The sequence below is a fragment of the Acanthaster planci genome, linkage group LG07, assembly GCF_054643075.1.
Source record: "Acanthaster planci isolate LZ-2023a linkage group LG07, COTS_SCS, whole genome shotgun sequence".
Lineage (NCBI taxonomy): Eukaryota > Metazoa > Echinodermata > Asteroidea > Valvatida > Acanthasteridae > Acanthaster > Acanthaster planci.
In genome coordinates this window covers 11,832,930-11,860,229 of record NC_141783.1, presented here as the reverse complement: position 1 = coordinate 11,860,229, position 27,300 = coordinate 11,832,930, and the positions used below count along the sequence as shown (strand labels likewise).

General features: G+C 41.2%; 1 protein-coding gene across 3 annotated transcripts; it reads right to left on the bottom strand.

Annotated features, from left to right (window-relative positions):
• LOC110981867 (uncharacterized) lies at positions 1-26,260 on the bottom strand. 3 transcript variants are annotated; one of them, XM_022239852.2, is made up of 10 exons: positions 26,103-26,149; positions 25,466-25,548; positions 22,001-22,212; positions 20,502-20,682; positions 19,794-19,900; positions 18,724-18,873; positions 18,317-18,397; positions 16,456-16,668; positions 9,112-9,263; positions 1-1,792 (listed from the first exon to the last, which is right to left on the bottom strand). In XM_022239852.2, the coding sequence occupies exons 3-9, from the start codon at positions 22,199-22,201 to the stop codon at positions 9,144-9,146; spliced, it is 1,053 nt and encodes a 350-aa protein (XP_022095544.2). In that variant the 5' UTR covers positions 22,202-22,212; positions 25,466-25,548; positions 26,103-26,149; the 3' UTR covers positions 1-1,792; positions 9,112-9,143. The 3 variants fall into 3 exon arrangements, with proteins under 3 accessions (XP_022095544.2, XP_022095543.2, XP_086994888.1); XM_022239851.2 differs by lacking the exon at positions 25,466-25,548 and having other exon boundaries at positions 26,103-26,260; XM_087138762.1 differs by lacking the exons at positions 25,466-25,548; positions 26,103-26,149 and adding an exon at positions 22,504-22,567 and having other exon boundaries at positions 22,001-22,213.
• Positions 26,261-27,300: the final 1,040 nt, after the last annotated feature.

Sequence of the window (27,300 nt, the reverse complement as noted above, 5' to 3'; positions counted from 1 at the left end):
TTGTTGAATATCTGATTGTATTTACAGTTAACAGAACTCAGCACAATGGAACAGAGACCACTTAAATGTGGTTGAGCATATGGCATTATCAACCTGCATGAATAACTCTGCCTGCTTGCTCGCAGCAAGGGGAAGAACCTCAACCTGTCATCAAACAGTGACATCATCAGAACCGAGCTCAAAAAACAGCAACACTTTGCCACTGGGTACAAACAAGTTCCAAACTTCCGTGCACCTCAACAGAAATACATCTTCACTCTTGGCAAGATTAGGGAAAGGTCAACATAAAACTGACAGATTTTTTGCTAGTAAAGCCTTAAAGATACATTGGAGTTTTACACATTTGGAAAATCCCCAAAATTGGACTACCGTATAATCCCGGAATATCTTACTTGAAAGAAAGTACATAACAGCCTCAGTCAGTCTGTAAATTATTCCCGCCCAGAATGCTGTAGATTTTGAGAAAACAGAATTGCTTTTCTTTTTTTTTCATGATGGAGAGCCGACCATAATTTAATGGTTCATATTTCATTTCACACACCACATTCGTTAACATCTACAAGTATACATGTATACAGAAACTCATAGATGCTGGGTAGTGTTAAGGAGGGGATGGAAGGCACTCACATGTGATCGAACTGTTCAAGATGTGTTCTGTAGGTCGGCACATGCTACGTGCCCTGTTAGAATCCCAACTGGTGAACAACAAATACAGGATCAAGTGGGTTTTCTCACAATGACATTGAGGCAGCTTCCACCTACACAAGAAACTAACATTTTCCTTTCCCGCCAAAGGACACTCCATGATGACATTTGTTTTCAAGGATCATCCCCCATAAAAACAATCACCCAAGGCTCATACTTGGACAGTGGAAAAAACACACTGTAGCTCTCTAGCTTGAGTAAAGACATGTTGAAGTGATACTTCCCTGGTATCCATCATGTACTGTGTGTGTGAACTACAGACGAGGGACCAGTGAACTTTCACCTCAACGCACAGGAGCCATAACTGCCGAATCTCTGGCTGTGTCCCAAACAGGCTTCCAGAGCTACAGCGGTCTAATGTCTTGGTGTCTCAACATATTCCCCATGGGGCAAAGTCCCAGACCTAGCTCTAGACAACAGATTCAGACGCAGCACTGAATACTTTCGAGTTCCCTCCCCTCTTCCAGTTACTGTAAATATTTTTTCCTCCACTAACAGCCAACAGAAACAGCCAACATACACTGTTAATCTTTAACTTTCATTTTATTTATTCTTTTTTTGGGGTAATCTAATCAAGCGGAAGTTTACCCAATACCCAGAATTTTCTCTCCATTTTTAAAAATTAACTCTGCTTGGCATCTGTATGCAGCATGATAACAGTATTTGAATACAATATCAGGCCTATTTAACTTCATGACAGAACAACATATTGACTTTAAAAAAATTCAGGACCAAATTTGGTCTCAACAAAAACTAGCATATAATACAAACTTACATATATATATACACAGTTCTCTAAGAAAACTCGCTCAAGGTGTTACTTCAAAACCGTGGACGGATTAAGAGCAGTTTTATGAATTTATACAAATTTCTAAAAGATGAACACAAAAGAGCAAACATTCTTTTGGCTGCTTCAAAGCAACTTTCATAACTGGTTTCAAACTGAGCAATTCCTTCAAGCTAACATACGCACCAATAGGCAAGTTGATCTCTGCTGCATTGTTGGGACGGATTTAGCTGAAACTGATCGGGTCCAGTACAGTACCGTTCAACATAGCCAAAGCTTACCCAAGTCTCCAACACAAACCTGAGGAGTAACAACAAGACAAGGATGTTTGCATTTAGAATTCATGCAGGCAGTCAAGACATTGTCATCTGACATTTGGAGTCGCTGACAAAAGCTGGCTTAAGACTGGCTGAGACAATGGAGCCTTTCTCATTGCATTGTTTCGTCTCCTCTCGTCAACTGCTGGCCTTCCCTCCATCTTCAGACCTTCTTATGTTTGGTCCATATGGAAAAAACTTCAAGCTTAGGAAGTTTACATTACAGCATTTGACATTTCTGCTGCAAAACACTGGCTTCTACCAGCCTGGAATCTCCAGAGACAGGAACATTAAAAGAACAGGCAGAGCAGACGATGAAGATGAATCAAAGGTCTGAGAGGGGGCAGGGTGGTTCCTCTTAGGAGTATCAATCTAACCGTTCAAGCACGGTTACTGTGAGAGGGAGGAAGATGGGAAAAAAAAATAGAAAAAGAAAACAGAAAGGGAAAACATAATAGAAAAGACAAAGAGGAAAGGCGAAGAGAATCATCACTTTGCCAATCCCTCTCCACTTTTAATGATTTCTCAGTTTGTTGCTGATTAGGGCTTTGCCCCCCCTCAGAAAAATCCTGGCTATGCCCGTGACCTTGGCCATCACACCCAGTACTTAAAAAAAAAGAAATGGCAGCCCTTTGAATTTCAGTTGAACTGAGTGAGGTACGTGCACATGTACCTAATGACCAGAATCCAGTGAGTACAGTGTATTCAAATTGCTCAATGAAGGTTCTTTCACTTTTTTCCTGATGAAATTTGATGTGGAACAGCGTGGGGCCACACTAAGCAAATGTGTCATCAACTGAAATATCAGTTTGAGAGTATAAATGGCGGATGAGTCATGTGCCACAAAACACCTGGATGCAAACTCCTCGGGAATGAACATTCCAGAAATAGTCAGCGCCCTGTCTGCTGATTATGCCCACTCGATCAAAAACGTACGTCAGATGCACGTCACATAACTAGATGTGCCATTTAAGTTCAGTTTGTCTTTTTCATTTCTAGAGAGGTCTAGGAAGTTTTTAAAAAGTGGCACAAACTATTTTCTGACAGATCTCTTTCAAGGGAGAAAATTAAATGAAAGATTACAGGGGACATAAGAAGGGTTGTGAAAGGAAACGTACGGCCAGGAATGCACAAGTAAATATTTACCCTCCCCTCAATTGCTTGAAGACTAGGGAACAGTAAAGAAACAGCTTTGAGCATGCCTGAACTACAGTATTTCATTTTTTTAACAATGTGACATTTTAACCAAATGGAAGAGTTTGAGACGCCTGGTGGTGGCAGACACAACGGTCTATTTTGGTTGATGTGGGCATACGTGTGCAGTTCTAGGCATGCGCGTTAGTTCTAAGTATGCCCACAACCACCGAAAAGTCCAATTGGACACAATCTCTGCCTGTTTGTGTGGAATGCTAGCTGTCAAGCAGATGCAATGTCCTGGGTTCATGATTTCTGTATGTTTAGGGTGGCCAAGAACACCTAGTTCATCTCCGAACAGGTCGACTGCTGATGGTACAGTTGGCTTTTGGGAATGTTTATGGGTGGTATGATTCTGTGGCCTCTTTCTCAACATCGTTAATTTTGGCCTTGAAAGTCTCAAGTCTCTGCACTTAAAAACCAACACTTCCCGGGACCAAATGATGAATAATTTATCTAGCACGCTCACTGCTAGCTTCAGGCCTTTGGAATATAAGATGCCTAGATGTCCTTTACACAGTTACCAAGGCTACTGGATAATAAATTTTTAAAAAATAGCCAACTTTTCCTCTTTTAATTAATGACAAGGAAGCATGACAGATATTTTTTGATTTGCAAGTTTAACTGGTGGTGTGTACCCAGCACAGTCAGCGACTCAGCGATAACCATGGGAAGGCTCCAGCCTTCCCCAGCTGTTGGCTTGATAAGCCACTGTAAGCCTCCCAACTCCATCATAAACAAGAGAATTACGCTCAAAGAACCACGCTAAAGTGTTGATTTGAAAAGATTGTATGCTATCAAGCTGACGTGTGACTTAATAAGAATACGTCAGTTCTAAAAAAGAAATGAAAAAGACAAAATAAAGGAATATAAAAGGCACAAATAAGAAGCTTATGAGCTCAGGAGATTGTGTTTTTATTGCAGGGAAAAACATAAGTGTACTTCAGGGGAGCCCTCTGTGCGGTGGGTATTTCTTAAGTGAGGTCATCACAGATGTCAGGGTATTCAAGTCTATCAAACCTGTTACCATGTGCCCAATCACTGCTACATTTTCCTTTGGTGGATCAAGCCATTAATAATTTTCATTGGACTTGGCCACCCATGGACCTTGCAAGTCATTGTCCCGTGTCAACCTCACATGTACCTAGTGTGGACCTATGAACAAAAGAGGTCGACATAAGGCAGGAGTGTGAATATCCGTGTGTGGACCAAGCCGTATCCACACACGGTTGCTCCTTTCTTAAAAACAGTTTCAGAGGTATTTGGGGATAACGGTTATATGTAACAAGAAAAAGAGGAATAGTCAAGGAAATCTTTAAACAAAATCCAACTTCAAAGAGTGTTCAGAATAACTGGATTTCTTAACTACGTGTACACAAAAACAAAGGAATGTTCCCACTTGGAAGGTACATGTACATGTAACTAATAAACATGACTTTATCTTTTTCGGTAAATGGTCATCTCGCCCGGTTTCAGCAGATGAGAAGTGGGGTCCTTCTGTCATCAAAACTCACTTCCCAAAACCATTCCAATCTGTGGTTTTTTGTTCTGTTCGGTTTTTGTCATATTGTGTGTATTCTGCACTGTTTTGATTCATCTATTAGTTAACAAGTCAAGGCAGAGGGGAAAAAAAAGTCACGTCTGGGAATTTTCAAAGGGAGAACAGGCCTCTTTTTAAATACGGCCAAATTTTTTTCCAAGTTGGTGGACAGATTTTTACAAGGTTTGTCCTGATACTTGAATTTCTAAAGGAGTTTTCAGCCTGTCCTAACAGACTTTAAACTTGCACCTTGTTTTTGTATTTGCTTAATATTTTGTAATAAACAAATTAAACATCAAAATACCTTGCAAATTTAACCAAAACAAAACAAAACAAAACAAAAAGGGGAGGGAGCTGGAGTAAATGGAAACAGGTGGGAAGAGAAACTGCTTAATTTTTTTATCTGGCTTATAGGGATATGTGATATGTACACTTGTAGAAGACTGTGGACCATACTTTACAGAGCCTATCCAAGAGAGGCATCTGCAGTAGCTACAAGTGAAGAACAAGGCCCTTGCCGCTCACACTGCTTTGATGAAGTAATTAGCCACTGCAAACGTGGTGTACGTACGTGCACTTAAATATGTATTTACCAATGCTGCTTTTACAGGTGAGCTGTTGAACTTGTACAGTACAGGCGCATGATTGATTGGTAAACCGGAAGGTAGAAATTGATGGATGCTGATATGAAATACAGGGAATTCTTTGGCGGCATATTTGACAGGAATGTATTGATTGAGATGGTCAATTTTCACTGTATACACAGTGCACGGATCAGACACATGAGAAGACACATTTCATTTACAGGTTATAAATTTCACCATCCAATTTATCAAACAGACATATATGAATATCAGGCACCAACAAATATTACGGTACTACATGTACATATGTACTAACACTGTGTTAATAATCACCCCAAGGGCCAAACACTCTGCTTGCTTCACTTTCTAACGTTACCGCTGCCAGTCCACAGCAAGCATCATGTACAACTTACATCTACATGTATATGTACATGGAAGAACTAAGCCACATGCAGCTTATATACCAAGTGTCCATGCTGGTTTTTTCGCTGGTGACTTTTTTGCTAGTTCCAGAAATAATTTTTTTTTTTTACTGCAAGCAGAGCATAAAATTGCAGCTGCTACATGCGGCTGAACAAAATGTTCACAGGAAATATTAAGGTACGTGTAAAAGTCCCAGAAGCTAAATCCTTTGGATAATTTGTACTGTTTTCACCACTTATGACATTCAAATTGTGTGAACATGCTCTTATGTGACCTTGGTATATAATTGTCTGATTAAAAGCTGGTTATACCCCCTTTTTTTCATTATTTTATGCCCTTACGAGCACTCCAGTCTCTAGGCATGGGCACATGTTGGCATAAATTTGCATGCTGTGTCACTGCACATTTAACTTTGAGCCCGCTTGCCAACAAGACTACATATGGTGCCTCACCAGCAAGTTGCGTTTCGCTGGAAGGAATCCTTTCGTTACCATGCCTAAACACCACAGCTGAACTGGTAACAGACAATGGAACCATCACATCCAGGGCATCCCTGAACAGCAATCCACAGGTGTCCGCGCTCTGATTGGTGGACCCAGCTTCCATGGCAACAATCGATAATTTGCTTCCGCGAGGCTCAATAGTCCACCAGCACCACACATTCCATTGTGTTTTTTTCTCTCATATCACATCCAATGCAAGGCCACACTTAGTAGGCAAAGTGTTCTTCAAATAGCTTTTTTTTGTGTGTGTTTTATTTGGCATGGTATCAGCAGTAATAAATAACTGAATATACGATACCAACATCTCAATTCTCTACAGTATAAACAGTAAGAATTTTGGGGGAAATGCATATGTTACTGACGGGCCTAGTCTTACCAAATATCGAAAATTCTTTCAGAAACGCAGAAAGCGTTTTGCTTTTTAACGGCGTACAAGATCAATATTTCCTCTTTGAAATGATGTGCCATGTAAATCTGCATGACTTACATGCAACTGTAGCTTCAATATACTACTATGAACAAGTAACGTTCACGTACACTGTCGTGCTCGTGTACAGAAAGTGATCAATCTGAAATAAAAACCAAACCTATGTGATACCAAAAAGGTTTTAAAAAGTGCCCACAAAGTCCGTTCGTTTTTGTGGGGTTTCCAGCATCTGATGCACAACCAAAAAAAAAAAAAGGTACATGTACATGTTTATGTAGCTTCACTGATGAGCAGGCATGTACCGGTACTCTGTATGCAAAGTGCACTGGTATCCATAGCAGTTGAAATACTGCTTCAGTCAATATGTGACTGGCTCTAGATTCAGGTTATGAGTTTTGATATGGCTGGATTCTGTACATCAAAAGCTACAGTTTGATATATGAATGAACCCTGTAGTGCACTGCAATCTGGAGATACACAGACATTTGTATATCCACATTTACGAATTCAATAAAAGAACTTCTCGAGAAAAAGTGTAGCACTTGGAAACACTATGCTATACAGGATTTCTTTCTGAATGATCAATTTTTTTATCTTTATTCATCAGTATCCATGGTTGTAGTCACAAAGTCTGAAAATATACTATTATAGGAGCTATTAAACATGTTTCAGGAAAAATCACATTCTTGAAGAAATTTTGCTCTCTCCAAATAGAAAGGCCATACCATACGTGTTTTGGCATTGCGAGGAGGCCAAAGCTAGATCTGCTCTATCCATGCATACATTGTGAAGAAGCGTGCAGAGAGGTGCCCACATTTCACTTTTGTCTTTGGTGACCTCGTTTGTTGTGAGCAATCAGTAATTTTTTTTGGGGGGGGGAGATCCAATTTGAAGCCACAAATGGCTCTTCCGTAGCCTTAAATCCATCAGACACAGCATTTGCTTTGTTCTGTACATCTGTGGATATTGTGGAGAAAGAAAGTCTTACATGTAATGCCACTGGGAAAACCTTTCCAGTAGAGCGTGCAGCAAACACGTGCAGGAAAACACATATTGCTCATTAATTTCTGATACATGTGTGTAGAAAAACCTGTAGCATTTCCGTGCGAGAGGAATTCACCAGCACTTGAGCATATGGCAGAAATGGCTCTGTAGCCTGCTTCAAACACAGCATTTGGCATTTGTTTGTTAACCATCTTGCATTTTGTGCACATTTCATTTCAACGCAGCGATATTCAAATCCACAATACGTTCAAGGATTCCAAGCATGAACGGAGACTGTGCTATGAACAATGCAGAGATCGCATATCATGCAGGTACGTGGATCTAATTTCAGGGTAGCAGTTTTAATGACCTGTTGGGATGTCACGCCTGGTTGGCTTCCCACAGGAAATAGACAGTCAACTTTTACTGGTAGGAAATTGTCTCAAACTCATTGACTGGGGAAATTATAAGCTACTTTAACCTGAAACGAAATTCTCTTGAAAATAAACTGGATTATTAATAGACCTGTCTGTTATCCCATCACTGCTACAGCACCTGAGCCATTTGCTTCAGAGCTTCAAGAACAAAGTAGAAATGCCACTGTCTCAGGATTCCCCCCAAAAAACTGAAAACCAAATCCAATGACCTTTCACGTATTTTCCGGGACTAGCATATGACAATGTCCATGACATTTAATGCCATTTCACAGAGAAACGTTGTTTGGTGTTATGAACTTGAAGACTGCCCTAGCCTCTACTGCAGATGGACAAAGATGTAGCCTGTGAATTTATCCTTCTTCTGTTTTTTTATCACATCAAATGTGACCATGTGACTATTCTGCCTTTGACAGCATCATTTCAGGAAATTCGATTTTTTTCCCCCAATTTTCTGTGACTTTTTACGACAATTGCTTTTCCAGGATTTTTATAATAAAATTTTTTTCCATTACCCTGGGAACCGTGCTCAATCAGCTAATCTTGTTGAAAGTGTTACTCAGATGGTTGCATGCATATGTGAGTCGAGGGCTACTTGCTGGCTCACCTGACAGCCAGTTACATGCATTTTGCTCATTCAGTCTTGTTGCTTTAACTATAAACTGGCATATGGGGAATACAATATACATGAAGAACACTGTGTCAGAATAAAAGTTTTTGTTGATTAATTAAATTGTTAAAGGTGTATATGTAGCTGAGTCAATAATCAAACACCAGCTTCCAGAAGATGAAAACTGAGCTTGAGTATCAGTTTACGACATGACAGTTGCAGGTGAGTACACTCTGAAGATAATGTTAAGTCCTCATATTACAGTGAAAACAAAGACTTATCAGGGGTTAAATAGTCATGTTTTTACTGATACTGTCTCCAATGGATATTTAAGCACTGTGCACTTGCTTTTTTTCAGGAGTTGGAATGTGGCCACACCCTGCTTCCATTTACTCATGAGGATATCTCAATACTCAAACAATGAGGCCAACTTTTCAGCTCACCTCCAACAGAACAATGAGTGCACTCCATGACTTTATGTTCAAAATTTGATTCACATCTCCCCGACTCAAACAATTCTGTCCCAAGCCAAGATGATGAAAAAAGTACCACAACACCATCTGTTTGTCAGGTTAACGAATTTCATCTGAACACCAAACTTACCCAAATCCTCTGAGTCCATCGGCTCATGGTCTCTAGACCAGCTGAGCTAGTTTAACAACTGGGGCAGACCCGCCCACTGCAATGAATCGCCCTCCATCCGTGCTGTCCAAAGCTTGCACAGCCTTGCCATCCAGATCAACACGGCCAATCAACTGAGCGACAAAAACAAACAAAACAAAAATCTGAATTTTCTTTCCAATGCCGAGTTTGACATGTGGAAACTAATTTCCGGCATTTTCTGTTTCAACAGGATTTCATGACAACATGGTCAGTCACTGAACTGAAGAAGCTTCAACTTATAAGAAATGGTGTACTCAATTTATGCACTTACAAAAATTACCACTATGAGCAAACACCTGAAACACACTTACATGTATCTTCCTATATTACCTGCACTACAAATACATGTAAAGACCAAATGAGAAAAGCAGCTTGATGGCAAGGGCTTGTTGGCTGGCATGGTGTAGAATACAGCAGACTGGTACAAGTAACATTTATTTTCATCAAAGTGAAGCTAGGTGACCCACTAACAAGTGCATATGTGTTTCAGATCCTTCAAATCGAACAGAGTTTTAGTGGATTCTGTAGGATTGTGGACGACAGAATCAAGCCACTCTTGTTTACATGGGGCTTCATACCCAAAGAAATCTGGCACTACTGGTCAGCAGGTCAAAAGCCAGTTTTAAACCAGTTAACAAGTTACTCATTGTACTATTAAAAACCAGTAAACCAGTTAAGCAAACCAGTTAAGCCAGTTATACTAAAACAACGTAGACATTGTTCACAAGTACACAGCAGACTTTTCTTTTGACAAAATAATACCATTTGCATGCCACACAAAAGTAAAAAGAGACAAAATGTCTTTTGAAGTCTTGGGGCCTGCCCGGAAGTCTGTGTCTTTGACAGATCATATCATTAAAAAATACAAACAGTGTGCCATTGTGTACAGTGCTTCATGGGGGGGAAATGTCCTTGGGAATTAGATGGCTGAACTTTGTTCCCGGGAAAAATAATGGCACAATTTACATGTATGTTCTGTTCTTACTTGTCAACTCGTCAGGTCATGAATGTATGTAACTGAAGAACAGCAAGGAACTTTGAAGTTTTAATAAGAAATGAGACCTGATTTGTGTCCACAGAATCTTTAAAAAGTCACGTACGCACTGTCTGAGCCAGCCACTTGTTTTGGCCCTGATGTCTACGCACGGCTTCATAAATCTCCATTGTCTCCAATCTCTCTGACAGGCGCCTGGATGTTCATTCCTTTCTAAAGAGCCAATATTCTGATGGTTCAGTGCCTTACGCTGATGCCGTGGGGGGGGGAAGGCCTGCACCTTATAAAACCGTCCCTGCTGAATGCAGAATCGGCGCCTCATTAACGGCGTTATCGGCAAATAAAATTTGCAAATGAGAAATCTAATTGTGGAAATCTGACATGTGTTTTACAGGTATCATGTGGAACTTGTGTAACACTGACGCTGGGGCAGGTATGTTTTTGTAAGGACTTGGATATACGTAGTGGCCTCAAGTACTTTTTTCGTGGGCTTTCAAAATCTGCTAATACATGTACATTTGCAAGAATAAAGAAGGGTAAGTCTGTCTCTGCCACCTACAATGTAGGCGTGATGTACCAACTCATGCCTTGCCGTCACTGTGGGGTGATATACATGTATGGGACAGAAGGGGAAAGACGAGAGGACTTTCAATCCACAGTTTTCTTGGAGGGCCGCAGAGGTGCCCGAACCTTCAATTGATGTACGGTACTTGCGGCGCTGACTGAGTAGCATCTGAACATAACACCGTGGTGCACTCAAATTCACGAAGCCCTTAGGGTTTAGTAGGGATGAAATGAAGGGGTGGAAAAACATACCCACACAAACTTTTTGCTTTTCTGCTTTGTACTCAGTTCAGAAATCTACAAAACGCTGAATTTAGAAAGCCTCTACCAATGAGAGACAGCAAATAACATGTCAGTAAGACTCCTACTCAAATGCAAAATGATGACATGTACGTATTAAGGTTGTGCAAGCTTTGGTACGGTGCACTGCCGTAACCTTAAAGATGTTTGCGCCACTCAGGTTTTTGTGGTTAAGAGTCTGTAAGCCCTAATAACTCGACGTGGGTGTATTTTTTTTTCTCTCATTGAGTGAACCCTTCTCTCTCGGTGAGCTGTTTACCTGAATAAAGCACGGCAGGGCACTCTACTCCCACCGTGCTTCTCAGTGCAGCATTACTGCCGACTGATATTTCGCGATATTTACAGACATCGTACTTATGTGGCCAGGAATAATGCATTATTTGATAGCATCCAGACTAAGGTGTCCCGCGTTACGAGCCCGCCACAATGCGGCGCCTTTGTCGATTGTGTAAAGCAATACGTCCGGCTGAAAAGAATACGGCCAGGACTCGGCAAAGTTCACATTCAGAGCAAGAGAAATTGGAGACTTGAAAAATGAGCAAAGCAGCAAGTTTTATGTAAGATTTCTTTTTCTTTTCCCCTCCCCCCTTGAGGAGAACTACTGCTATTCAAGAGGTGTCTGCACAACATGCAAATTGTATGGAATTGGATGTTTTTGTTGCTGGGATGGGTTTATTTTAAGAGGAGATACATGGATGTTTACATGAAACAAAAAGCAGCAGGTATTATGCATGTGTTGTGGTTTCGTTTCCATTATTTGCTGGTAGTTTGGGACATTTCTCTGATCATTTTCCAAAGACACATTCTGTACTAGGGATGGCTGTGCCAAGATTGGTCACTGTAATGAAAACAAGTCCAGAAAGTTTTCATTTTCTGACAGACCATTTGCTTATGCCACCAGTATGCTTGTTATTTTACCACAGCATATCGGGTAATGAAAGACTGTGAAATCGCTGTAAAAACACAACAAAGAAGAGAAAAACCTCTTTGTTGGTAATATTGTTTCATTTGGTGCTTATTTATGGTAATTTAATACTCATAGTTTGGAATATATTTGCTTAGGCCATTACAAAAATTCCCAAAAAATAATAAAATAATGTTTTCCGCTTTGCAACATATCCTACTTTGATGGCATGACCCTTTTTTTTAGATCTTAAATTGAAAATAAATAAAAGTGTCTAATTTCCACTGCAGTGAGAATGTGGTACAAAGAAGATGAACAGAATTATTTATGCACCGACTGAAACCGTTCATAAGTGTTGTTCACTTCATTTGAAATGGATGTCAGCTGGGCCCAATTTCACGGCGCTGCTTACCGCAAGTGAAAAATTGGCGCTTACCATAGCAGAAAATTCTGTGCTTAGGGCGAACGTATTTCACTGGTTAATGAGGAATTTTGGCTTGTGCACATGTGTGCATCCTGAAACTAAGGATTCTGTGCTTGAAAGGTTAGGGCCAAATATTTTTCCGCTGGCGTGGTTAGTGCAAAATGGAGATCGTAAGCGTGGAATTCTGCAGTAAGCAGCAGTTTTTAAATCAGTATCAAAAATACAGGGGAAAAAGCCTACCTATCTATTTGTACCCCGTTTTCAAATTGCTAAGCGAGGGGAAGCAGAACTATTCTGGGGAGGGGGTGGGGGCTGAGCAGAAATGTGGTTTTTGCTGTAGTATCCACAACATTAAGCCTTGGTAAGTGTGTGCCCCATTTTGAGACCATTTTTTTGTCCTCTATGCACCGGGACATGTAGTTTGGAACAGGGTGAAGAGATCGTCAGTTCATATGAACCTCAAACGTCGCATATCTTAACAACCCACCGGGAGCTCTTGGTGTATTTGGCACGGAAAGAAGAGACCCTGTTACAGTTTGCAGGGCTTAATGCCAGCACCATGCACCGGTACGTGTACACTAGGGGTGCGCTTGTACATGGGTGCCTTGTGGGTACCGGAACAATGGAAGGTACCCCACAAGGCTAGTTTTGGTCCTTGTGGGGTACTAAAGTGGTACCCCACAAGAATTTCACGAAGTAGATATTTCAAATTCAAGCGCCATTCATCGTCGCAAATTGAAGTGTTTATATAAGGGACATATGGTCAAATTTCAACCCGGGAAACTGAATTTGGTTGAAATGGCAGTGATTTGAAATTTTTTCGTGTTGTGTGGGAGTGTTGTACATGAGAAAAAAGGAAATACCCCACAAGTATGCATATGTAAGGGTGTGTGTGTGCATTTATGGATATTTTTAGAACTGGGTACCCGTTTTATATCAATACCTGGTACCCAGGCACCCTTAATATACATGTACATGTATAAAGAACATTTAACAAATGGCATCGTATGCAATCCTGACGGACCATGTGCCCGAAACAGGGCTCTTTTTCATACAAAACAGCGCACTGTTCTACACATTAGAAAGGAATCTCCCTCACCTTTTTATTAAACAAAGTGGAACCTTTGATTTGTAACAAAAATAGTTCCCCTTATCTCTGAACCGGAGTTACAATGTATGACCATGGAACCGGGTTTTTTCAGAGGCATGATGACTTTTCAGCAATTCTGCCTTTCACTATTAAAATACACATAAATCAAATACATGAAGATGGATTTTTTTCTTTTTAACAGGTTCCCGGCCTGAAAAAACGGAACCAACTTTCGGTGTCGACAGGCAGGTATCTGGGTACCCAGCACAGGCCTGGTGTGCAGATGCAAAATTTCCGAGTGCAAAGCGTGTTGAGTTCCTGTGCAGAGGAAGATTTTGGAGGATTCAGGAAGAGATCCGATTATAGCCAATTCCACGCAGACCATAGAATCGGGGCGGGGGGCGGAATGTACGGTACTGCAGTTTTTGTTCCCTTTTTTACCACAGGAGTTGCTGCTTTAATCGGCTGGAGTGAGCCTTTACTATTTTCATAGTTTTTTTCCAAGAAATTCAATCTACGGAGACAGCCAGTGGTAAGGTTTCCCAAGGGAAGGTATGAATTTATGACACACAAGCTGTCAATGAATCCATTCAGCTCCATCAAGTTCACAAATAGATGAGGTTACATGAAATCTCAATTACCAGCATCATAAATGCATAAAATGATATTTCCCTTTTAGCTTTCAATAATGGAATTTCAAACAAAGTCCTCAACAAATTTGATGATAGAAATGCTTAGTATAATTGTCTCTATATTTTAAATTAAAATCAAAAGTAGTTTTACCAGAGCAGCTACTGTTCTTTAGCTTATAAAAAAATAAGAAATATGTTAATGTTAACAGAGTGAACAACTGCCAACATCTTGATGTGTAATTTCCATGATAAATTGAAGAGATATGAGTAAAAGATCAAAAAATCTGCACATGCAGCTGTTACACAATATCTACAACAAATATACAAAACAGCTAAGGTTCATGTGGTATTTTCAGTGCCTATTCTAACTGCATGTTGCTGACGGTGCATTTTTTTCCTCTCTCTCTGCTGTCTGGCACAATAATGCAAATTACCAGGCGAGTCCCGGCAACGCATGAAACAATTACTTCCTAGATAAACAGATGGACAGATGTGGTGGAATGGAATGCAATGTGCTCTGTACTTTGTTGGGTTTTTTGGAACGCACCACTGGCCTGCACTTCTGTGTTGGAACAGAGGGCGCCATTCAGTCTAACTGTGATCCTGAATAAATGAAGAGGGGTGTACGGTACACTGTACTTGCATGTCAAACCTTCTTCAGTATGAGCCTTGAGCTGGACTGAGAGAGAACACGTTTTTAGCGACAGAGGCTGTTTTGGTAGGAACTTCACTTTGCTGGTTCAAAACGACTATGAGATGCATGTGCTGCGTGTGTGTTGCTACCACCAACAAAATGAACACTTCCGACCAGCATGGCTCTTTTAAACCAACGAGGGGGTGCTTCTGCTCAAGGCCGATTACACACCAGTCACTGATTTTGAGGACACTAGTGGTCGTTTTCATTCAGTGAACGACTGGCTGCAGATTTTCAGAATAATTTGTTAAGCGCAAATAAATAAGGTGTTTTTTTTTTAAGGGAACTTATTAAACTGCTGTTTCCACAGAAGAAACTACTGACATCTCATCTACAAAAATAAGAATAAATATTATCTCCAATTCCACGAGCATTTGGAGGAAAAACAGTAAGAAAATGCAACTCAAACCTGATAAAATCAATCAAGAACAGAGAACCATGCCTACTTTGTTTTGCAGATCTGAACCCAAAACATGTGCTTCCACCTACACCAGTCACTAATTTGGAGGACACTAGTGGTCGTTTTCATTCAGTAAATGACTGGCCGCAGATTTTCAGAACAATTTGCAAATCACAAATAAATAAGGTTTTTTTTTTTAGAATGGAACTTATAAAACTGCCGTTTGGGATGTGAAAAATCAATAAAATAAAGAGGGAAATACATAAATACATGTACTCAATTAGCAATGACATTTCAAAAACATATTCTTAGGTCTTGTAAGAAAACTTTAAAGCAGCTGAATATGGTTAACAATGAGACCCTAATCACTTTTCTTTCAAGGTTTCCTACTCTGACTTCTGTATACCACATCTATGTCAAGTCTGCTTTTGAGGAAATTTTGCACACCCACTACTGGAATACTAGAAGGTCAAAAATGTGAGCATGCAACAGGCGCTTGAATGAGGTCATTTGATGGCAAGGCCACTTTGGTCTTGAAGGGAGCAAAATTATACAGGGCACTAACACCAGCAAGCAGGGCACCAAGGTTACCGTACATATGAATAGAAAAATCTTATGCCCTGTGGTGCAGTGTACATACCTGCCCTAGGCGAGGGTCTTACCCGAAAGAGAAATCCATTTGTTCCATTTGCTGTCTGACTTCTCCAGTTCAGTTTACGGTCTCTCCCCCCTTTAAACATTCTTTGCGCGGCGTTGTTGATGTTCCAAATGTTTGTTGTTGTTTCTAAAAGCGGGAGTAACTGAGCTTGTCGTCACAAAACTATTACCCAGAGGGACTTTACACAAGCAAGTACATGTACAGTATGTTATGACTATCGTTGTTTGCCTCATACACTAGCATCAATGCGTACTGTGTGCCACAGGTGAAAGTAATGCGAAGAGAAATTCGGTCGACTCTACACATAAAGTTTGCTGTACAGACTCCTGTGAGAGTGGGAGTGTACAAATACAGATATCTATTTTCTAAGGCTTGGGCTCTGCTGCTGGTAACCAACACCCATAATTAACAGCAGCATAGATATAGCAGGGAACCAGGAGACTAATGATGGAACACTGAAATTTCATGATAAATTATAGACACTTTCGTATTTCACAACTGTGAGCTACATGCTCACATCTAAGTCTAGAATTTATGCTATTGGAAACAAGTTTTGATCACAAGCGCCAAATATATGTACAATTCTTTTTCCAAAACAACACGTGAAAGAACTTAAGAACTTACTTGGTTGGTTGCTCTGTCGATGGCCTGGGCATTGCACGTTCCACTCCCCCCTGCCAAGACGACGTTATTGTCACAAAACTGTGCACAGTAAAGGAACTCTCCCCTCTTGTCGGTTCCTGAGAGTGGGATGGACTGCTCAAGCCTACCCGCGGCTAGGTCCCACTGCTGAAGTGCACTGCTCGCTACCCAGGATGCAGTGAGAATCTTCCCAGCCTGGAAAAGAGACCAGCAAGTTGAAGATGTCATCAGGAGTAGACAATCGATGATATCCCACATAACGTAAGCTTTACCGTGTGACGAATCTTCAAGCTGTCATACAGTACATGTATGCGGGTCATTCCATGAGGTTGGGGCACAATATGTGACGGTGTCCTTATTACATGAGTTCCATAAAAATGAACAGCTATTTCCCTCTGTGTGGATTCCAAATTGGCATAGTTATACATCTTGCAAGGCTGAATCCAGAGTGCATGTTATTTATAGAGAGTAAATGACCTACTCTACAGGTCATGACAGGAGGTAAAAGTTACCCATGTAACAAGGACACCCTCACAAATTGTGCCCCAACCTCATGGAATGACCCGTGAATAAATGACAAAACTTTAACATGTTTTACAAGGAACCTCTCAAAATCCTTCTGAATGTGCAAGAAATCAAGAAATGGTACATTTTATTACTGAAACTCTGAAGGGTTCTCAAGAACCGATGTAGGGTACACGTAAGTAACAGTGGCCAGGCTCAACCTTCCTCAATCCCGCAAAGTCCTCTTAAAAACCTCCTGACAGATTTCCCAAAACTGTGCAGGTTACAGCTTATCACCAGATTGATACACCTGCTTGCGCATGTCTGAAGGGACTGTTCAAATCTAGAAGGCCTGCGCCTCTTGTGGGATCCCTGGAGTTGCTATATACACCTCGAATAGGCTTTGGAACCCATGAGGAAGGTGGGCGAATAGGCTGGCAAGCGTGGTGTGATCGGTTGTTTTGGCCATGGTTGGATTCAGGGCTTTAGTCGAGCCCATCAAAAAACCTGTCACAAGTGACAGGATGGACAATGACTAAAGAATATTTCTGTCACAAATTCATTGGGATGGTTTGTGACTTGGCTTACAACTGGATGGCTCGTGGTGGGCTTTGGCTTGGCTACAGCCCTACTGGCTTTGCAAATTGACGTAGTCCTTTGGTCAATCATACGTGTCCTTCTGGTTTCACACTGATGCATGCTGATTTACATCCAACCCTTGAGATGTAACCTTCAGAGGCCACTCACGCTACACCTGCTCTTAGCCTGGTTGGTTTTTGTCAAGACTTACAGGGCAAGTTTAGGCACCAACTATAGTTTGACCACTTGTCCAGAACGTTAAAAGAGTGCTCATGCAATATAGTCACACTCAAATGACCCAAGTCAAACCGCTGGGTAAAATCTCATTGTCACTTATCGTTGCCTTAGCTGCTACTCTCGCAACGTTCATGGTCAATGGCATCGAGTTCAACGTTTTTAATGTAAATGGTTCCCTCCGTACTGATAAATGAAATCAGCTATTGATTACCAGTGGTGCGGCCGTGCCCATAGCTTGGTTCCAAATGGTCGATGTGATGGTCCAACCATCTATCATTCGAGAGACATTGGTTGAACTGTGGTTAACGATAGTTGTCCATCCAACTTGCCCATAGGTAGGTCTTTGACAAACTAATCCAATGGTGAAGAGACGCAGCAGTTTAAATGTGGCCAATATCAATACAGTCAACGAATGAACGGTATTCCAGCCACATGATGGTACAACGAATGTATTAGGATGTTATCAACAGCAACACACCAGGTAGTATCGATTTGCAACTCTGGCCAATCTAAGACAGCATACCTTGATGTCAATGCCATTTCCGCATACATGAGGACCGCCGATAGTTCCCTGAACACCATGACTCGTTCGCTTGTCCCAAATCTATCAAAGACAGAGATCACAAAATGACAAATGTTGGCAACCAATTGCAGCAGTCTTTGACAGTCCTGCCAGTCGATTTTTTTTTTAATTAAACCACCAACTCTTCAAAAAAATTATTAAAGAACTTATACAGATAAACTTTCCTCTCCAAAACAATTTGCTCCGGGTAATTGGTCACCTCCTGAGTATTAAATGATTGAATCCTTTCCCTTCAATGAAGCTATCTAACTTGATGGAGAATCACACAGTCAACATCTGATGACAAAACAGAAAACATCTGTGGAGCAGATGACTGCTGCACAAAAACCTTGTTGACACTTCCTTACCTTGAGACAGTTATCCCATCCTCCGGTGACAAAGATGTTGTTGTCATCCGGGTGGAACTTGAGAGCAAAAATCCTCCTGCCGTGGCCCAAGTCGTTCTCATCTTCGCTCTCTAGACGCAGCTGGTTGGAGCCCTCGTACATCAGCAGCAACTAGAGACAGGAACACCGAACATGTTTCATACAAACGTATACTGCACAAACCAAACTCTATGAGTCACCTTGGGACCCAAGCCAACATTCCCGCGATCCGCATGCAGTGCAAGAGTGGAACCTTCTTCCAACCACACAAAAAACCACCACTGTTGATATCTTCACATTGGACCAGGTCAAAAAACATGGGAACTTCATAAACTATGCTCACCCTCTCGATTAAACTCCACAAGGCCAGCACCATGCCTGCATCTTCATAACCCTCCAGGGGTTGGAAGAAGCAAAACTCATTGGGGTTATTCATGTTGGGTCAACTCAATCCTTTACTAAGGTACGACCAGGAGAAAGTGGGTATGGTTCCACCTTACCCCACAACATCTGTGTCCTTCTCCCCTCACCCACTCAAAAATTGAAGGGCTCTGTGCAGGTCACTAGCAAGACCAAAGGTCGTATAGCATTGCATAGTAGCACAAGATGAAGAACTTCAACGTGAATACACGTAAAACGTTGTAATCGCATGGGTGCCATTTCAGCAAGCGATACGCCTGCGCAATACACATTAATGCAAAGGTGGAAGTGCCGCGGCAAGCACATACACCTGGTGCACCTGCGCCTGTGCATTACCGTGAACCGCGCAGGCGTATCACTGGCTCAAATGGCGCCCATGATGATTACACCTTTTGGGCAGAGTTATCCATCTTGCCCCTTCTGCGCTATACGATCTTTGATCAAGACCAAACCCAGGTGTCCCCTCAGAAAGTTGACTACCAGAGAGTCACCGCCCTCAATCCATAGTCCCCGAGTTATACCATCGATCCTCGGAATGAATGCTCACAATAAGAGGTTGTCCACAGGTCACACTGCGTGTTACAGCATTTTCATGTGTCGTTCTGAGATTCAGAGGCAGCTCGATTTTATACCTCATTTGTTTGGGCATCATACAGCCTGACGCAGAGATCCTTGCCTGCGGTGGCATACACATCCCCATCCAGACTGAAATCAATCGCGTTGATCTCGTTGTTCTTTTCTTCAAGAAAGACAAACAATGCAACATTTGTTAAAAAAAGATCTGTCCTTCCTGAATATCCATTTCCCATCTGTGAACCACTTGGAACTTGACGACTGATACTGGAGTGGTCATACCAACAAACTGTCACGTTGACCACACCAATTAACAAAAAGTCTAACACTTTTTCCAAAGGAAAGCTTTTCGAGAGTATCCGTAGGGTTTGACATGACTACGACACCAGATACAGTGATTTCAGTTTTGGCCATGTACATGTAATATCCGAGACGAGTCATTGGCCTCCTGAGTTCTCTGTACAGGTTAATGCTTTAAAATCTAATACATTCAATATCTCTCATTCAATAATTATTAATTATGCATTTGAATGATTATCCAAATAATTTTATGCATTGACTATAAAACAATGTTCTCGGAAAAATACTTTGGTGGAGTCTCTAAAGGCGTTGGCACAGAGAATAACTGGTTTATCTCCTCAAACTGACATCAAATGAATCGAAATCAAGTGGGGGGTACAGACGTACATAGATTTATGAGTGAAAATATTACTCAAGGTCTAATGCGAGTGAAAAAAGAAACAGTATCCATTTCCTGTTCAGCTTACCTTTATTAAACATTTTCTTCTTTGCTTCTTCTGTATCCCAAACATTAATGTTACCGTCGGCACCTACCGACACCAGCTCGTTTTTATGATCAGGATGGAAACTGAGCCCCATGACTGGTAGCTCCATGCGACCTCCTTTGTGCAAGGTCTTCACCAGCTCTCCCGTCTGAGTGCTGTACAGCTTGTCCATTCAAAAGAAACAAGAATAGACAAATAAGGAGTGGATGGTTAGGATCTTGCTTCATTAGTAGCGCATCCAGGAGGGGGGGCATGCTATTTTAAGGCTGCCCCCTTTTCTAAATGCTAGGCACCCCCACTTCCTAAATGCTAAAATCTGCCTCTGCTAATGGTGAGTCGAGCACCTTCTGCAGAGCACCAATGTGTTCATACATGTAGGTGTGAAATCGCTTGCTGGTCATGCAAAAGTCATGAACACTTGACTGTTTCTCCATCCGAGAGAACTTGAGACCCAATGGGTCTACTGCTTAAAACTGATGGATTTGACAATGGACATGATGGATGCAGGATTGTAGAGTAGGTTTGGCTGACTGGTCCTTACAGCACGAGACCATAGTTTCATCTAGGATCGACTCTGACCGCCTAGGCCCTTTTGGCTAGGATAAACCCTCAATCCTTCAAAATCCTCCAACTCCCGCCATGAAAAAATTGGATACAGCCTCAGTCCTCCAAAATCCTCTGATATTTCTTGAACATGTTCTGTGGAAGAGTGGCCTCTGCCTCAATTCTTCAAAATCCTCCGGTAATTCCTCTCTTTATGTTGAGACAGTGTAAATGGTATCCTGGAGCAGTATGGAGGATTTCACATGTAATGTGGGCCTGAATTTATGCACGACTGAACATAAACAACACAAGGTCTAACCCTCAACCTTGAGGCAATGCATCCTTCGCAATCAGTAATGCAATTTTGCCATGTACTGTAGCCTTAATCCTCCAAAACTGCCTGGAGGATTTTGAAGGATTGAGGATGGTTAGGGTTAATTAAAATATCTGCCTCTCCCTTCACAGTCAAGGTTAAAAACTACATGTACCTGTGTCCTCCCAGGAACATGTTTTAAAACGGACACCCCTTGGTGCCACCTGAGACCCTATTTCCACTGCACCAAGTATTTGGGAAGAAAATGTGAACAACTATGCTCACCAGTGATTTATTAAATATTCATGTTAACAAAAGGGGGTGTCAACTTTGAACAAGCATGAATTGCCTGTCCAAAATGATTATTTTTTTGGTCAGTCCTCGGGACAGATGGTTGAGACAACACTGAGCTGTGGATTTTTGACAAAAGCAAGCTAAAAACTGAGAAAACACAGATCATTTCAAATGATAATTCAAGCAGACTGGACTTGACCTGCTTTGCTGATATCCACACTGGAGTACTTGGGTGATGTTTGCAAGTTAACGCGAATGACTACAAATACGGTATTTCATGGGCAGAGGCTAAATAGGTCAGAGATGACTAAAATGTTGCATTATTTTTTACCAGGACTCCTCCATTTCCGCAGCCAACTGCCAGCAGCTCGCCGTCGTGAGAGAACTGCAGGCTGTACACACCAGCGAAGTAGTCTGTGATGTCCACGTCGTGTAACGATATCAGCTTGGTGAAGGTTCCTTGCGATTTGGACTGCTCGCTATCAATGGCACGGCCAGCACGGATGGCTGCTTCAAGACGGCGACGAGCCATGATCGGTTACACTGCAAGGAAGGAGTAAGCATAGAGTCCACTGATATTGACATTACTCGATTATTCCATGTTCCTAATAATGACATCACAGATGTCAACTTTTTAACATAAAAAATTATTGAAAATTTCAATACTGGAAATGATGTTGGAAATATCAGAAAGATGTAAAATCATCAACAAAATAAATTTGTTGATACAGGAATTTTAACCTGCTTGTGAAATGTGCTAAAAATGAAGTACAAGTCAGAAGCACAGGGAATTGGCAAAACGGTGATGCCAGAGTAATTCCTGGGTACCCCATCACTTAAAACAATGTGTGTCTATGGAGCTGTTGAGGGAGCATTCCATGTAATCACAAAGCCCACCAGAGAACTCTATACACAGCTGCAAGAATGCACAACATATACCACATGGAAGTTACTGGGAGAAATATTCAAGGGGTTTGTGTCTTTGTGGGCCTTGTTCCTATCATAGTTCAAACCTTTTGGATTCTGCAGAGTAGCTGGAAAGGGTTCCATATGCGGATGCCACATGACATGCCGCACTGTGCACAAACCCTATGAGACTGGTCTGAAAAATTCTTAGCAAACGACTTGGTATTTTCCTTCCTAAATTGGACTTTTCTGGACATGTTTTTGCTTTCTTATAGCTACATGTAGCTATTGTGTCACTGTAGGGAAGAATTACGTTGTACTGGCGTCCGCATGTGAAACTTCCTAAGTAAATAATGATGGCTTTATTTTTGTGCAAAGAGTGTCAACAAAACATGTACAAGCACACCCACTGAAAATGAACAGCGTGACAGAGTCCAAGCCGGTTTGGTAAGATTATTGCTTATTGATTGGTTCCATCAGAAAGCCAATCTCTGATTGGTTGAAATAAGCAAAAGAAGCAACCTAATCCCCCTACTCATGTTGAGCAATAAGCCAAGCTTGAAATAGCAAACTGCACACACAAAATGTTAAGAAGGGAACGGGAACCATTCTAGCTGCTAATAAAGTAACCACCACTGGGACGAGGTTGAGAAGCGTTACTGTACTATCGAGCATGGTGCATGTGATTTGTGTGACCAGGCCATAAAACAAAGTAGTATTTTTGCCTAAATTAATGCTCTAAATTTAAAGAAATAGGGCACGTACTGTTAGGACTAGCATAATTAAGAGAACATTGCCCAAGGTTGCACACCTTTGGGAAATGACTTTTTTTGTAAGAATGATAGAAACAGGGGGGTCTCCTAAAAAATAAAATCCCCGCATTCAGAGTCCCAACAGACTACCTCGTTACCAGCTACATGTAGATGGGGAAACAGCAAATGGGTGAAGTGGTAAATGGGCAAAGTGGCAATAAGCCTTATCGCTAATACTGCAAGAGTGATTTTGCACAATACATGTGGTATAAAGGCATCATCCTTCCCACAACGCCAGACTTTCCACAGTTGTACAAAATCTGCCATGCGATATAGCAATAAGGCTTATGGACGTGATGGACAAAGAGGTTGTAATTGTTACGCCTCAACTATAGCATCTGTCCAACTATAGCTGGGACAGTCCCAATTGTAGTGCTGCAGTTGGGATGGCCCAACTATTGTTGACCAATTTCTGTAGAAAATTTCTCAACCTTATCCAAGTTTATGTACCTCACACTTGACATAATTCTAAAATATGGCACTTCATCTATGACACGACATTGTAAACAATATGACTGGCAAATGTTGGGCACATGCACACTGGACCTCTGTACTATAGTTGGGCTGGCCCAAAGTCTTAGGTAGGGACAAAAACCAGAATGTGAGTGGCCACTTAAAATTAAAGCTGAAACAGCAGCAAAAGCTGAAATGTAAAAGGTTTCCATATGTCTGTACAGACCAGGTGGACAAAAAAGCTGAAATTTAGGGTCAACAACACGTAAACAAAAAAGCTGAATTCTCACACCCCTGCATGAATAAATGAGCAAGGACGCTGTATATTTGGACACTCATTTTCTTAAAAAGGAAACTGATTGAAATTTGTTTTTATTGGCACGCTGTAGCTCCTCTATTTCAAAATTTTTGAAACTTGAAGTACAAACCAGCATTTGATTAATTGAAATAAGGCACAAATAAGAACAAAGATTTAAGAAAAACATAGACTTTAAGCTGTTTAGTTGAAATCCAAACTCATTTTTGCGTACAAAATAATCACAGTTTGCTCTGCATTACATGTATACAAAAAAATCTCAGAACATCCCCGCTTCAAATGAATTTTTCTTTGCTTTGCAGAGTCCATGGAATTCAAATTTATTGTAGCCACTCCGGCCCGCTAAGTTGCCAATCTTAGATGAGCAAATCATCAGGCTTTTACCCTGAGATGGGTCCTGACATGTGGGCGCTGGGGCTGTTATTATCGAGTCGGTTGACGAGCACAAATTCAGGGGAATTCTCATAAGAGAAAACAGGACTGTCATTAAATCTTGACTTTAGACTGAATGGGTTCCTCTCAACCAGGAAATAACACTTTCTGTGTGATTTAATGCCACTATCTCTCAGAAATCTTGAACATCAGTGAAACAGCGCCATCCTTTATAGAATAGTTAATAGTACAGTCGCATCAGTCTCTTCCAGTGTGTCATGAGCAACAACGGTAGCGTATAATTAATGCAAAGTGTAGTGAGGATGGCCATTTGGCTGTACTTTCAATCAACAATTAAGAGTAAGATGTGATTCATGTACAAATGTAATAATAATGCTCTGCCCTGGAAAATTAATGTATGTGTGAATACATGGCCGCTCCTGTCCTGGGACAAGCAGCCGAACGTGCTGTCTGGTTATATTGCTGTTCCAGCTGTGCATTCACATCTAGCCTAATTCTGGATTATGTGAACAATGATCCAGATTCCCATCATATTGGCCCTTGTTCTTGAACTTGCTTCCACAGCGTCCACCCAGGAACTTCGCCGAACAGCTGTAAATCAACTGTACACAATCTCAGTGTGTACGTTTGAGAAACCACCTATTTATGCACTCCAAGTTCAACGACATCTGATAGGCTAAATCTACAATAAGTCACCAGTAGCCTCAACTCATCAATACGCATGACTGCAATACCTTAGTACAGTACAGCATGTACGGTCACCGTCGACTGCAACAATAAAGTGGTAAATTCATCATGATAAAGAGTGTTGTATATGAAGAAATCGTGGAAGATCAGAGCCTAGACATGTGATACTTTGGCACAAGTCTCCAGATAAACTCAAGCATACATGACAATCAACTATAGGGTTGGTTACCTCAACGCCGTCCCCTTCAAAGTCTGCCAATATTAAACATCCTGGCGATTTTCACTACAATCAAAATTATTTCCCACGACATCCTGTTCAAGATAACATTAAGAATAAAACATAAAAATAGTTTAAAAATTTATTAGCCTCCCTATCATATCAGTAGGCGAAGTGAAAAATCGGCGGAAAAAATGAGGAAGGATAAAACCAGCTCATGTGATGGAATTTGGTTACCATGTATTTGATGAGCGTTGTCGAGTAGTCGACAATCACTCCCCAGTGCAATGCAATATGTGTTACCCCAGAACTGTGGGGGGTGCGACAGCGGGGCGGAAGTCGGACCCCACAGTTCTGGGGGTATGCATGTGTGGCAATATGGGCTATGCGGCTGGCGGCTGCCAATGATTGTCGAGGTTTCCTCAGGTAGGCCTAACCATGCAGCTCTATGGCCTAACCATAGAGGAATAAAACCCCTCCATCACGTTTAAGCCTACTAATGTTAAGCCTAAAAATTGGCCCGACATATACTCAGCTTCTAAAGGGTTCTGTATTACATTCCAATACAACCTTGTTTGACAGTACTAACAATGTTATATTCAATTTTTGTCTGATTTCCCCGAAAAGAAATCGGTCGGTTCACACTTACCGCGTAGACGTCCTCGTAAACAAAACATGCCCTCACAAATGAGTTGCATGAGAAAACAACAGAGGTCGCTCTTGCAATTTTTCAGCCGGCCGAATAGGTTGCAGGCCGGTAAGTAAACTGCCCGGCCAACGGCGATAAAATTCGAACTTCAAAAAATCAGGAAAAAGACTCATGAGTTTCCCAATCGTTCGAGACGCACATCAAATTAAAGCCCACTTTATGATTTTTCATTTTATTTTCAAATATCCATTCACTATCCGATGATTTTTGAAGATATTATCTTGTCCCTAATGTTTTAATTTCTTTTCACTCTTTTGTGAGTTAACCAATTATAATTTTAATTATTCACACAAAACAAAACTACCCTCGAAAACTCCCATTACTATTACCATGGAGGACTATTGTTATCCATATTATCCCCAGTAAAAATGTTCTATGAGGTAGGCCTACTGCCTATTATTTTGGAATACGGAAGCCGGATAGTGGCGGCCAAGGGATGGTATGAAAAGTCTTTTTGAATATAGCGCTTGAACACTTTTTGGCAACATTATCCGGCGGCCGCCACATAATTCTCGCCCCAGGCCTTTATTTCCAGGTTTCCGGTTTCCTTATGGCTTCGTTATGGCTCCTTCATCGTCATGTGCATGAAAGTGTGCATTGAAGCATGCTTTGCGGCTGGCCGGGTGTAAACCCCTAAAACCAAAGACAGCAAGAGTATTAGCAAGGCTTGTTTTAGTTGATGGGTCTTGTGCTGATAATGATGAGTACGCAACACCAATGATGCCATCGGGCCATCTGCTACACCCCCATCCCTGTACCTTGAAACTCCCCGGGTATTTCCACCCAGTAATATTGCCAACGTGTAACACGAAGAAGTGGATTCACACTCCTCAAATCCGGGACTTATTCCGAATTTCAGTCTTTTTAAAAATGCTTTATCGTGCTAACGTCCCCCAAACCAGGGGACATGACAACATGATTATCACATAACATATTTGTAAGGGTTTATTCTGCTAAAAGAACCCAAACTTCTACATTATATTTAAAAGTAAAGTCAACCTTTTTTTAAATATTACACCTGCATAGTCATAGTCATAGTTCTGTTTACTTCATCTTCTGCCGATTTTCCATCCTTATTGCCATACTTGAATTTACCTTTAAATATTCTATTTCTGCAAGGTTAAATACACTGTATAAC

Excerpts from the sequence above, each read along its gene's own strand:
- LOC110981867 (XM_022239851.2), bottom strand. The coding sequence starts at position 22,201 with ATGGCTCGTCGCCGTCTTGAAGCAGCCATCCGTGCTGGCCGTGCCATT. Across the intron at positions 18,874-19,793 it reads ATGATGCCCAAACAAATGAG|TTGCTGCTGATGTACGAGGG; the intron begins GTATAAAATCGA and ends TCCTGTCTCTAG. Across the intron at positions 18,398-18,723 it reads GATGGGATAACTGTCTCAAG|ATTTGGGACAAGCGAACGAG; the intron begins GTAAGGAAGTGT and ends TGTCTTTGATAG.